General features: G+C 42.8%; 1 protein-coding gene across 1 annotated transcript in view; it reads right to left on the reverse strand.

Moving 5' to 3' along the window:
- The window catches only part of CUBN (cubilin), a 309569-nt gene that overhangs the window by 10044 nt on the left and 286967 nt on the right, over positions 1-12558 (reverse strand). The window contains exons 61-64 of the mRNA XM_008002385.3: positions 6292-6454; positions 5737-5942; positions 2571-2718; positions 1336-1517 (exon numbers count right to left, since the gene is read on the reverse strand). Of these exons, the coding sequence (XP_008000576.3) occupies positions 1336-1517; positions 2571-2718; positions 5737-5942; positions 6292-6454 (699 nt within the window). The remainder of the gene's footprint in view (positions 1-1335; positions 1518-2570; positions 2719-5736; positions 5943-6291; positions 6455-12558) is intronic.

Raw genomic sequence — 12558 nt, forward strand, 5'->3', positions numbered from 1 at the left:
CTAAGAAGCTGAAGATGTTTTGTTGGGAACAAAGGCTGAAGCTACCAAGAAACTAGCAGCTGAACAGAAGCCCGCTGGAAAGAATCCTCCCACAGAAGGAAAGGAGCCTGCTGCATATACCGGTACATTTGTTTATGCTACAAAGATCAAATCATCTTGGGCAGCTTATTTTGAATGAAGTCCTGATCAAAGAGGCAGTGAGAAAAATAAAATAAAATAAAAAAATACAACTCCAGATCAGGTGTAGACGAACAAGCACACTTTTTGGAAACTTTACTGAAGACTCTTGTGTGGTGAAACAAAGCCAATTGAGAGACGGTCAGGATGAGGTTTAGATTTAAACTCCACGCACAGAAGAATTCAGCACCCTTATGCTCTTGGCTCTTAGGTTCCACCTAAGTACATTTCCTAAGGATGAATGCATTTTCAACAGAGCTTGCAAAGCTTACAACCCCATGAGCTCTGGGGTTTTCTGGCAAAACACAGGTGCTGAGTTCCACACACTGGGTCCACATCAGATGAGGCTTATTCAGACTATCTCCTGCCTATGAGCAATGATGTTCATGTCCCATCTCACATGCCCAATGCAGGCGATGGGGCAGAAAGAGCACAGAGGGAGTTCATCGGGGGCACTGGAGGACCCCAAAGGTTCAAGCCCAAGAGGCGCATGGCTCTGCCTGCTCCAGGTGCAAGGGGGGCTTTTCTCTGTGTGTCCTGGGGTGGGAGTGGAGGGTGGGTGGGTGGAGGATGGGCAAACAGCAAAGTCACTTCTGTGCCCAAATTCAAGCTCTGGAGTTGTGGAGAAAGGACAGAGCACACCTCCTGTGACCAGGGAGCACTTATTCAAGGAAACACTTGTCTTTAGAGGATGTTGACAATGCCCCAAACTTACTGTAGCTGCCAGGGAAATGACGTGAGCTATTTGGTATCATTCAGTTTCATGTGAAGAATCAGCATGTTGTCCTTAGACTTCCCTCTGATCCTTTTATGTCTCAACTTACATATTGCTCTCTTAAGCCTTCTAATTCCAAGACTGAGTTAGGGACTCCTACCCATGCTGGACCCAGTTAGTCCTTTACACATTGTGCTGTAATTGACTATACCCCATCTGTCCTTCCCACCAGACTAGGAGTCTCCTGAGGGCCCTGAGGTTCCCAATTTCTGGTGTTTGGACTGGTGCTCTGTAAATGTTTAGGGAATAAAAGGGTAATGAATAAATTAATGAGACAAATAAGAATCGTATAGTATTAGCAGCACTAGAGAAAAGATGTAAAATCTTAAGTGATCCATCATCTTTTAAATAATTCATTCAAATGATATTCAAATGCATGTTACCTCCAAGAAATCGTTTCTGCATCCAACTGAGTTCTCGATGCCAAACGAATGAAAAAAGAGAGAAATGGTGTGGTTCTGGGGGGCCGTGACAGTAATGGTGCAATCCATGCCATTGTTATAGTTATCTGGCCATCCAGGGCTCCTCAGGTTGCCAAATGCCTTGTGATAGTCTCTGTTGCAATCTTAGAGGAAAAATATGCATAATTAATGTATGCAATCCAGTATGTAGTGCTCTTTCAACTTCACAGGAATCATTCAAAAAGATCATTACATTTAAACACACTTTAGAAAAAAGTAATCCAGCTTCTTTGTTTATCTTTGAGATAATTGAGACCCTGAGCAGTGAAGTGAATGGCAAGCGGCACACACAGGTGCAATGCAGCGGCTCGTTCACAAAAACACCCCTACGGGAAGCATGACACAGGAGCCTTCCCCTTTAAAGACGAATACTCGAGCATCCTTTGAACTTTTCTGATCACACGGAGGTGGAAGTGGCTAGCATTCAGATTCTCTTTTCAACAAGGACGCTACCTCCAAGACAGAATTTTGCACAAGGATTTTAAATCCATTGGTGAGTTATTTGTGGCAAATCATTCTTTACCTTTTTTATGTTTGTTTTTGGTTAAAAAAATACCAAAAGTACTTTTGTTTGTTTTAACCAAAGGCAGCTTTCATTTGAATCAGTTCAAAATAAGTACTAAATAAAGTGTTCTGTGAAAATAAACTTCTCAGTGATAGTAATCAGGTAGCCCTTTCAAGGATTTTTGATTTTTACAAAATAATTTTCTAAGATTTTCAATTTTGTGAAAATACTAAAAACCTTTGAAATATAAACTTTAAATGGGTAAATTGTATGATATGAGAATTATATTTTGATAAAGCTTTTGTAAATAAATACATATATTTCTTATAAATAAAAATGTATATTCAATGTGGTTAGGTGGATAATTAAAAAGACAACTGGTATATTTTTAAAATCAACTATATACTTTGAAGAAAATGCTAGCATTCTAACCATCTTGGTTAGTATTATATTCTCTTTATCTCTTTAGAAACCAACTTTAGTAATTTGCGAAATTGGGCCTGGGTTCTAGTTAAGAGATGGGTGTGGTTTTTGTTAACAAATCCTAATTTACTGACAGGGGTCAATTCTAGAAATAATTGTAATTATTCTAGGAATAATTGTAATGATCATGGCAGCTTTTCTGAATAAAAGATGAAGTTCCAGGGCTCACCTGCTATCTGATAGGTGAAACTCATTCTAGAGTCTCTGTTTACAAGTCCAGATTTGAAAATGACAATTGCAGTACTCATAGAAGAGTAAAACACTGGCACAGCTGAAGCATTTCTGCCACAGAACTGAATTCTTGAATTTCCGTGACCCTGAAATGGGAGCCAAATCATGCTAGATTTAGTTTTAGAAGAGAACAGGCCATAACAGAAATTAGACTGCATATAAAAGTATGGCTTATTTAACCACGGAAACTAGCTCTGTTGTTGGAAGGGCTCTGCAAGAAGACTCACATTGGGCTTGTAATAGACACAAGTTGTACCTTCCCAGAGGGGCGGGAGGAGGGGAGGCAAAGTTTTTGCTGAAACCACAGACGCTTCCCTGCTGAAAACAAGACCCCTCGCCTCTCATGCGACTTCCTAGCTGAGGCCTGTGCCATTGCTCTGAGGATCGCCGGGCTGTTTGAGAGCTCACTGGATCTCTCCTCCTGGGGCTTTTGCCATTGTCCTGAGCTCCATGGGACTAACCACCACCATCGCCCTGATCCAGCCCTTGCCGCCCCTTAGCAAATCTAGTCAGAGCCTTTGGTTCCACTGCACATCCCCCAAGCCAGCCAGGGCCTGTCATGAGGTCCCGGTTCCCCTTTGTAACACTAGGGCAACCCTCGTCACCTCTCAAAAGCCTGGAGTGAATGCAGTCGAATGCCCATCAGTTCTTGGGTAAAAACAAGTTGTACCAAAGTCAGGGTATTTGCAGCCTCCCTGTCACAGGAATGTCTCTAATATCTGCAGTCCTTAGGAAATTACTGAAAGACCCCACCCGTCTCTGCTTGCAAAACTCCTGTAACTGCTCGGGGCTTCCACCCCGCCTCCCCACTGTCTCCTGCTCTTCGTCCTTGTCTAACTTTGCTGTATCCTGTGAACTTTAAACACACTGTCAGTCATTCTCTGTATACATCCCCCGCCTTTCCACTTTGTGGCCTTAGCAAAACCTGGTTCTCCAGCAGCCTCCTGGTAGAGGCTGTTCTTTCCTATGCTCCACAGTTCGTTGAGTAGGAAGGGTGGGGAGCCAGCCTCAGGGGAAGGTAGGGATGCTCCATATTCCCCACCGCAGCTTCCATCCTCGTCTCAAAGCTGGTTTTCCTTCCAGGGTCTCTACCTCTGGCCAAAGATATTCTCACCATTCTCATCACTCTCATTTACTTTTCTCCCAGTTACTTCCCTTCATTTATGAAAGACTTGAGGTGTCTCAGCTCACAGTAATCTCCTGCCCCCAATTTCCCTTCTGAACCCTTTAGAGGTTTCGGTGTTTTTACAGACAAGCCATTAAACAGCTTCACTTTGTATTTCTTAACCCCAGTGACTTCCATCTCTGCATCTGTTCATCTCCAGTGCCAGCTAACCACCGTACATCCTCTGTAACCACCCTACATATCATTCCTTCATGATCTGCCAATTAGGGCAGCTCTGTCTACTCTTGGATACCCTGAGAATCCCAGTTTCTCGGGGCTCATCCGTCATTGTTTGTCTTTCCTCCCTACCTACCCAGTCTGAAACCCTTTATTGTTTCCTGTATTCATTCAGTGGAAAACATTATTCAGTCATGACAAACACTGGGTCTTACTCGAGGCTGCTCCAGCTGCTGTTATGTTCCAGCTGGTGCCTCGTGCCCTGAAAGTGCCATTCTGTGCCCCACTTAGTGGTCCACCCTGATCCCCATTGTCTTAGCTTCATGAAGCTGGGGGAAATTGAAAGAGCTTTCACCCAAAGGGCCTTGTTCCACTTGACTCTAAGTCCTCTAGGGTACCACTGGGTAATAGGGATTTTGTCCTGAAAACAATTACCAACAGAATAACGATAATCTAGCATCTTGTCCACCTTGGGAGCTCATCTCAGTGTCTATGCTTTGCACAAAACTCAGCAAGTCCAGGGCCTGTTCAGCCGCCAGCACATCTCACACCTCTCCACACTGGAGTCAGACAAACTGGACTTTTCTCTCCCTAGCAAGACCACGTGAGAAGCAGGGGACCCCAGATTTATAATGAAGAGGACCTTGAAAACTCAGAAGACGACAGATGGGACTCTACTAGTTCAGCATACGGGGCTTTGACCATGACATTTTTACTGGAATGAACTGGGGAGGGTTAGTTGCTCCCCAAACTGCAGAAAGACAATCCAGGTATTCTCAGATGTTCTCCCGGTATCCATCCTCAGTTCATGGCCACTCCCTTTACATATTTTCCCAGATAATCTCATTCTTCTCATTATTTCAATTACCTATCATGATAATGATGATTCACAAAAATCTTTGGGCCTTTGGTCAACATCCCACTTTGTGTCCAACTGTATCCTCAACATCTTATTCCAGAGGAAATACAGACTCAGCATTTTTTAAAGTTCAAAGTGGCTTTTTGTTGTTGAGATGAAGTCTTGCTCTGTTGCCCAGGCTGGAGAGCAGTGGCACGATCTTGGCTCACTGCAACATCCGCCTCCCAGGTTCCAGGTTCAAACGATTCTTCTGCTTCAGTTTCCCAAGTAACTGGGATTATAGGTGCACACCACTGTACCTGGCTAATTGTTTGTATTTTTAGTAGAGACAGGGTTTCACCACGTTGGCCAGGCTGGTCTTGAACTCCTGACCTCAGGTAATCCACCAGCCTCAGCCTCCCAAAGTGCTGGGATTACAAGCGTGAGCCACCATGCCCAGCCTTTTATGACCTGTGAGACTAGTGCCAAACAGCCTCTTTACTGATTCTCTTGTGTTCTGTATTGACCCTTTCAATTCAACCTATACGTAAATCCCACTAACTATAAGTATTTCTCCAAGCATGGTCCGTGGAGCTCTGGTATTGGCACCAAAACACCAGAGGTGTTTGTCAAAAATTCAGATAAATGGGGATTCAGTCTCTGAGGGTGGGCCAGGGAGGACGCACTTTTAAGATGCATCTTAATGCATTCTTAGGCACATGAAGCTTTGAGAGCTCTGGACCTACAGGACCAAGTTCAAGTTTCTCGACACCTGATTGGAGGGCTTTGTGTACAGATGAAAAACATATTAAGCTGGAACTAACTTAGAAAATTATTTAATTATGGCTTTATTACTTCAAGTATTTTGCAAATACTGGTGAAAAGGTCACTAGATGCGACAGTCATTCATCTTATAATTGTTACCTGTGGTGAGTCCTGAAGCTCTAAGTAATTCTGCGTGCAGTCTTGCGAGGTCAGCTGTAACGCCCACACAGTTATCTTGACCTGCTGATGTGGAGGGGCGTCAATGACCCAAGTACAGGTGGAAAATGGGACATCTGGGTCTAATGAATTGGGTGATGAAATATTTTGTGGGGTCCAAGTTGCATTGTATATTCCACCACAAGGCACTGGGGAGGGAAGAAAAAGCAACACAGGAGACATTTTATTCATGCCGCATCTCAGGCAATCTTTAAAATTCTGTCTTCCCTGCCTCCCACCCCAGAGGAGCTATATTTTCATCACTCTATTAAGAATTCAAGGTTTATATCCTTGACTAAAGATTGTATCAAATTTGTACCACAGATTAAACATAGAGTAATTAACATGGTGTTTAGCAATTGACATTGAGTTTAGATAGTAATTGACATTGAGTTTAGTAATTAACATTGAAATTTCGATATAATAAGCGGGGCATTCTTTTCAGTGCATAAATACATGTGTATTTCATAACTTATAAAAATGCTTCTATTTACTCACTGTCCATGATGGTGTATGTAGCATTAAATCCTTCCCTTTCTAATATCAAATCACTGACGAATTGAACCGTAAGGAAGTTACCAGAAGACATAAAAGGAGCAGGTACAGTGGAACCACAGAACGTTCCAGCCAAGTTCACATTTTCACTATCCCCATCGTATAACTGAGAAGAAAAACAATTCATTACTTCTCCATTATTTACAAAAAAGTTGCATATTTCACACTAAATTGGATGTGAAGTCACAGTAGGTCACGATTAAACATTTTACATTGATGTTCTTAGAGGTGGTTGTAACTTAGGAACAGAATTATAATTGGATTGATTATATTATGACTTTCAGTAAAAACCTGGTATGATGTCTAACATTTTTTTCCTCTTTGGGAAAGTAATATATGATTTTAAAAAGAATGTTATGAGAGTCCGCTCACCCACTGCTACCTTAATCTCCACACTTACTAAGACTCTGGCCCCAGCTGCTCTGATCTCTTGCCTAGACGATCACTGGAGCCTCCTAGGAAGCCTCTGATTCTGCTCTTGTTCCTCTTTCGTCTATTCTCAAAATGTCAGCCAGAGGATACTGTTAAAATGTAAGTCAGACCAGGTCACTGCTCTGCTGAAACCCTCCTATCTGCTTCCCATCCACTCAACAGAACAGCCAAAGCCATCACAATGGCCTTCTCTCCTCTCCCACCCCTCACCTTTCTGATCTAATTTCTTATTATCTCCACTTTGTTCATTCGATGTCTTGAGCCAAACCAGGCATGCTTTTACTTCTTGGGTATGGCATTTGCTGTTCGCTTTGCCTGGAATGCTCTTCCCTGTATATCCACATAATTTGTCCTCATACGTTCCTTCAGGTCTTTACTCACATATCCCCAACTCGGCCGGGCGTGGTAGTACACGCCTGTAATCCCAGCTACTCGGGAGGCTGAGGCAGGAGAATCGCTTGAATCTAGGAGGTGGAGGTTACAGTGAACTGAGATGATGCCACTGCACTCCAGCCTGGGTGACAGTGCAATACTGTCTCAAAAAAAAAAAAAAAAAAAAGATATCCCCAACTCAATAAGGCCTTCCCGATGCAAACTCTCCCAACATTCCCATTTCCTTTCTCGCTTGATTTTTCTCCACACAAGTGTTATCTTCTTCTATATACTACATATTTAGTTGTTTTTTTTTGATACAAGGTCTCACTCTGTTGCCCAGGCTGGAGTGCAGTGCTGCAAACACAGCTCACTGCAACCTTGAACTTCTGGGCTCAAGTGATCCTCCCACCTCAGCCTCCCAAGTACCTGGGACTACAGGTGCACACCACCATGCCTAGCTAATTAAAAAAATTTTTAGAAATGGGGTCTTGTTATGTTGTCCAGGCTAAACTTGCTTATTTCATTGTCTTTCCCTCTGAAGAGAATACAAGTTCCATGAATGCACAGATTTCTTTTCTCCTCACTGCCATGTTCCCAGTTTTTAGAAAAGTGTCTGCACATGAGAGGAACTCAATAAAAATCTAATAAATAAGCAAGTGCTTTGATTCCTCTGTCCCACTAGCCCTCCCAAAACTGTTTTCCCTGAGCCATCTTGACCTCAATGTTTCAAGCCTACAACTTTAGTCATCTCTGATTCCTCTCTCTCTCTCTTCACTCCACAACCACTCCATTCTACCTTCAAAATATATCCCAGACGGCTCCATCTCCAGGTGACCACCATCGTCCTTCACCTGTTCCCACTGAAACATCTTAATAGACCTAATTCCCGAGCAGCCATAGTGTTCTCCACTGAACTGTCTGCATGTCTTCAAACTCCAACGAGGTGATGCTCCTGCTCTGTCTAAAATGCTCCGGCAGATCCCCGTTGCACCTAAAGTAAAATTCCAGCTCCTTCCCACGGTCTGCAAGCCCCAGCTGCTCTGGCTTGTGCCTCCTTCCTAGGCCACCCGCACCTCATGACTGGCTGCACTACCTTCATCCCAGGAGGAGGACTGCCCACGGCCCTGCTCCTGCGGCTCTTCCTTCTTCAGCTGAAGCTGAGTCCGCACAGCTAACGACTCCCTGTCATGGGCCCTCACCTCACATGTCATCTCCTCAGAGAAGCCAATGCTATTGAATGTTGCCCTCCCCCAGCGTCATCCTGTTTTATTTTCCTATTATAATCAAAACTGATCTTATTTATTCTTTATTTGCTTTGTCCGGTCTCTTTCCCAACAAGGATGTAAGTCCCACGGGTGGGGAGATGGAGACTCTGTCTGACTTCTTCATTGCAGTGTTGCCAGCACCCAGGACAATTTCGAGCCATGGCATCCTTCTAGAAACATCCATTGAAATAGTGGGTGCTTGGATTTCTCTCAAACACATAACTAGAAAACATTGTCTTCTGAGTATCTTCATTGTATTTTTAAAATGAATATCTGTGTGTATCTAACTCCAAATATTAAATTCATAACAGAGCTATGATGTATTCAAGGCCTCAGAACAGCCAAGACCATGACCACTGACATTATTCTAAAGCGCTAGGATTATATAAGACAGGAATGAAAAAAACCCGTCATTGCAAAAGAAAAAGAAATGCACCACTAGATGGCACTGTCTTTCCAACTGAAACATGATTTTAGTTACTTCAGAATCAGATGAAACTCGCATTTCCTAATCTTCACCCCTTTGTTTCATGGAAGAACACATTTGCCAAGTTTTAGGTTATGCACTTTTTCTGGTAAACAAGTTAAAATTTCATAATAATCATTGCTGTCTTTATGATCACATTTATATTAGCAAGCATTTTTATTCTGGGACCTGTGAGCCAGGCCTCTGTGCTAGATCCTATGCATACGAGGAAGTATAAAGCCCTTTCTAGACCTTCAAGACATAAGACTCTCTCATGAACAAAGGAGAGTAAAGGTCTACAAATTAAATATAAAAATACATATATTTGTGTATATAAGCACATATACTATATATATATACACATAAATATGTGTGTTTATAAATTATATACAAAATAGAGAAAAATAAGTGCTACAATAAAAGAATGGGAGTGTATCATGAGAACCCACTTGATGGAGACAGATATTTGTTGGCCCTTAAATGTAAGTACAGACCTTCCAGACCTGCCGTGCGCAGTGGCTGATGCCTGTAATCCCACCACTTTGGGAGGCCAAGGCAGGTGGGTGACCTGAGGTCGAGAGTTAGAGACCAGTCTGACCAACATGGAGAAACCCCATCTCTCTTAAAAATACAAAATTAGCCAGACATGGTGGTGCACGCCTGTAATCCCAGCTACTCGGGAGGCTGAGGCAGGAGAATTGCTTGAACCTGGGAGGCAGAGGTTGCAGTGAGCCGAGATTGCACCACTGCACTCCAGCTTGGGCAAGAAGAGCAAAACTCTGTCTCAAAACAAAACAAAACAAAACAAAAAAACCTTCCAGACCTACAAAACAGGAAGGTTATCCCAGTCAGACAGACATAAATGCCAGGCCATGGAAGTGTGAAATGCATGGCATGTGTCAACAGCTTCTGACCCCCTTCACTGGGACTGGAGGCTAGGGTGAGAGAACAGGAGAAATGACGAAGTCCAACAAACAAAGCTGTGAAGTTCATACATTTCATCCAAGGAGTCTGGATCTGATCCTACATGATGTAAGATCGGATTTGGGTTTTACACGGATAACTGGTAAATGTGAAGGAAGGTAGGAGGCAGAAGCCAGGGCTGGATGGAAGGAAATGACATATATGCCTGGCCCCAAGCTGGTCTTGTGTTAGTTCATTCATTGCCACAGTAAGATTTCTCCTAGGTGAGTTGAAATAGCTTGTGGCCTCGGGATAACTGACATAGGAGGCTCTAAACTCCTGTGCGTCAAGCCCAAGATCTCTATCTGCTGTCTTGTTCTCTGATAACACTAAATCTCCACTACAGACTTTTGCCAGGTTGCCCTACAGTGCGTTGCGGGGTCCCCTATCCAATGATGAAGAGGGGGAATCATATATAAACTGGGATATAAATGGTGCCTGGGATATAAATGGTGCCTTTAGGATCCACACCATGATAAGCAGCTACGGGCCGCATTCTGGGAGCATACATTTCCTGGCACAACAGCGATGGACGTGGAGCTTGAATTACGTTCTAAGTCTTGTGGATGTGGGTAAGTGCTGAGAAGAGTGTTATATTTTCTCGACTTTTAGAACTCTGATAGTTTTAGAATCTGCTAAAGATCCTGAAGGCATTGTACAAATAATTTAGTGGCAGGCAGGCTCTGCTACAACCATGGCAAAATCCCACACTTCACCCAGCTATTTAGTTAAGCAGTTACAAAAACTGGGAAAGAAAATTTTCAGATTTTAATTTCTATGAACTTTTAATGCACAAGCACATTAGACTTTGATACTGGACTATAATTCTTTTCAAATGTAATAATTTCATACAGTAATATCCTTAGGACTTTATCTTTGAATCTTTCCCTGGGAATTTGATCACAAGAGGATTTTGATATTCTTCCTGGGAGCAGAATCTTAGAGTATCTTCATGACTTCTTTGATCTTATGGCAGAACCTCTGCTGGGGTCTGCTGGGCAACACTCCAGGGCATAATTTAGTATGGGAAGAAGAATAGAGAGTGACTTTTTGGGTTTGGGGCTAAACTCTGACCCATTTCAGAATCTTCTGGAGAAAAAAAGTTATACTAGTTCCAGATGTCTGGGAAAAAGCCACAAAGAAGCAATGATTAGAATCAGCTCTACAAGAGAAGGAGTTTTCCTAGTATTGTTTTCTAAAATCTCAATGTTCTTTTCTAGTTCTTGGAGCAATGTCTAGAATAGAGTAGGTATGCTAATTAACACCGATTGAATGAAAGAATGAATGAGTAGTAGGCATGACCTCATGTGGTTAGGAACGTGGTGCCTTCCATAGACCGCTGATCCTCTCCCCAAAGATGGACAGCCCCTCCCCAGCTCCGGTGTCTGACACAGACTGAATGGTTAAGCCTGGTGCATTAAGTTAGACCTTCTCAGTGAGGTCAGTACCACCCCGGAGGGAGTGCTTTGCACAAGTGTGGTGGATTTTGGGTCATCACTATAATTTGGGGCTATAACGGACATTTAGTAATTCACAGGACAGCTTCGCAAAGTGAAAACTTATGTCCCACATAACTTTTGAATGTCCTGTCAGACATTTGTGTTAAAAAAACCCAAAAACTTGTTTATAATTATTTGATCCCAGAACCTAAATCCATTTTATATATAAACACAAAAATATTTTTGCATAGTTTTGATATGCACCAAATTTCCAGAAATGCAATTATTGTGTAAGCTGAGGGAAGACTATACTTTGGTTTAGAAATGTTTGAGTTTTTCCACCATTTAGGAAACTCACGTTGCAGATGGTGATGCTGCTATTGGCATGTGGGCTGAAAATACAACCCCCCCGTATTTGTTTAAATTTATACTTTTTATTCACCACCATTCTATATATAAAAGGAATCTATTTTATTATGTGACTTTGTGTAGCAGTGTTAGAGTATTTACATATGCGAAGACACACTATTTTATATACTTTCCTTTTATTGCTCCTTTTCATTGCCTTTAGGATAGGATAGTGATTTTTTTTTTTTTTTTTTTTTTTTGAGATGGAGTCTTGCTCTGTCCCCCAGGCTGGAGTGCAATGACTTGATCTTGGCTCACTGCAACCTCTGCCTCCTGGGTTCAAGCGATTCCCCTGCCTCAGCCTCCTGAGTAGCTGAGATTACAGGCACCCGCCACCATGCCCGGCTAATTTTTGTATTTTTAGTAGAGACGGGTTTTCACCATATTGGTCAGGCTGGTCTCAAACTCCTGACCTCAGGTGATCTGCCTGCCTCAGCCTCCCAAAGTGCTGGGATTATAGGAGTGAGCCACTGCGCCCAGCAGTATAGTGATTTTTTGAAATTACATTATGGGTAGGTTATACCATAGATGACATTCACTTCAGGTGGGAAAGGAAGCATTACAGAATATTGGCTATGAAAAGGGGCAGTGACACCTGTAATTCCAGCACTTTGGGAGGCCAAGGTAGGTGGATCGCCTGAGGTCAGGAGTTTGAGACCAGCCTGGCCAACATGGTGAAACCCCGTCTCTAATAAAAATACAAAAATTAGCTGGGCATAGTGGCGCATGTCTGTGATCCCAGCAACTTGGGAGGCTGGGGCAGGAGAAGAACTCAGGAGGCAGAGGTTGCAGTGAGCCAATGTCGCACCATCGCACTTGAGCCTGGGTGACAAGAGAGAAATTTCATCTCAATAAAAAAAGA

This window comes from Chlorocebus sabaeus, chromosome 9 (assembly GCF_047675955.1).
Source record: "Chlorocebus sabaeus isolate Y175 chromosome 9, mChlSab1.0.hap1, whole genome shotgun sequence".
In the NCBI taxonomy this organism is placed as follows: domain Eukaryota; kingdom Metazoa; phylum Chordata; class Mammalia; order Primates; family Cercopithecidae; genus Chlorocebus; species Chlorocebus sabaeus.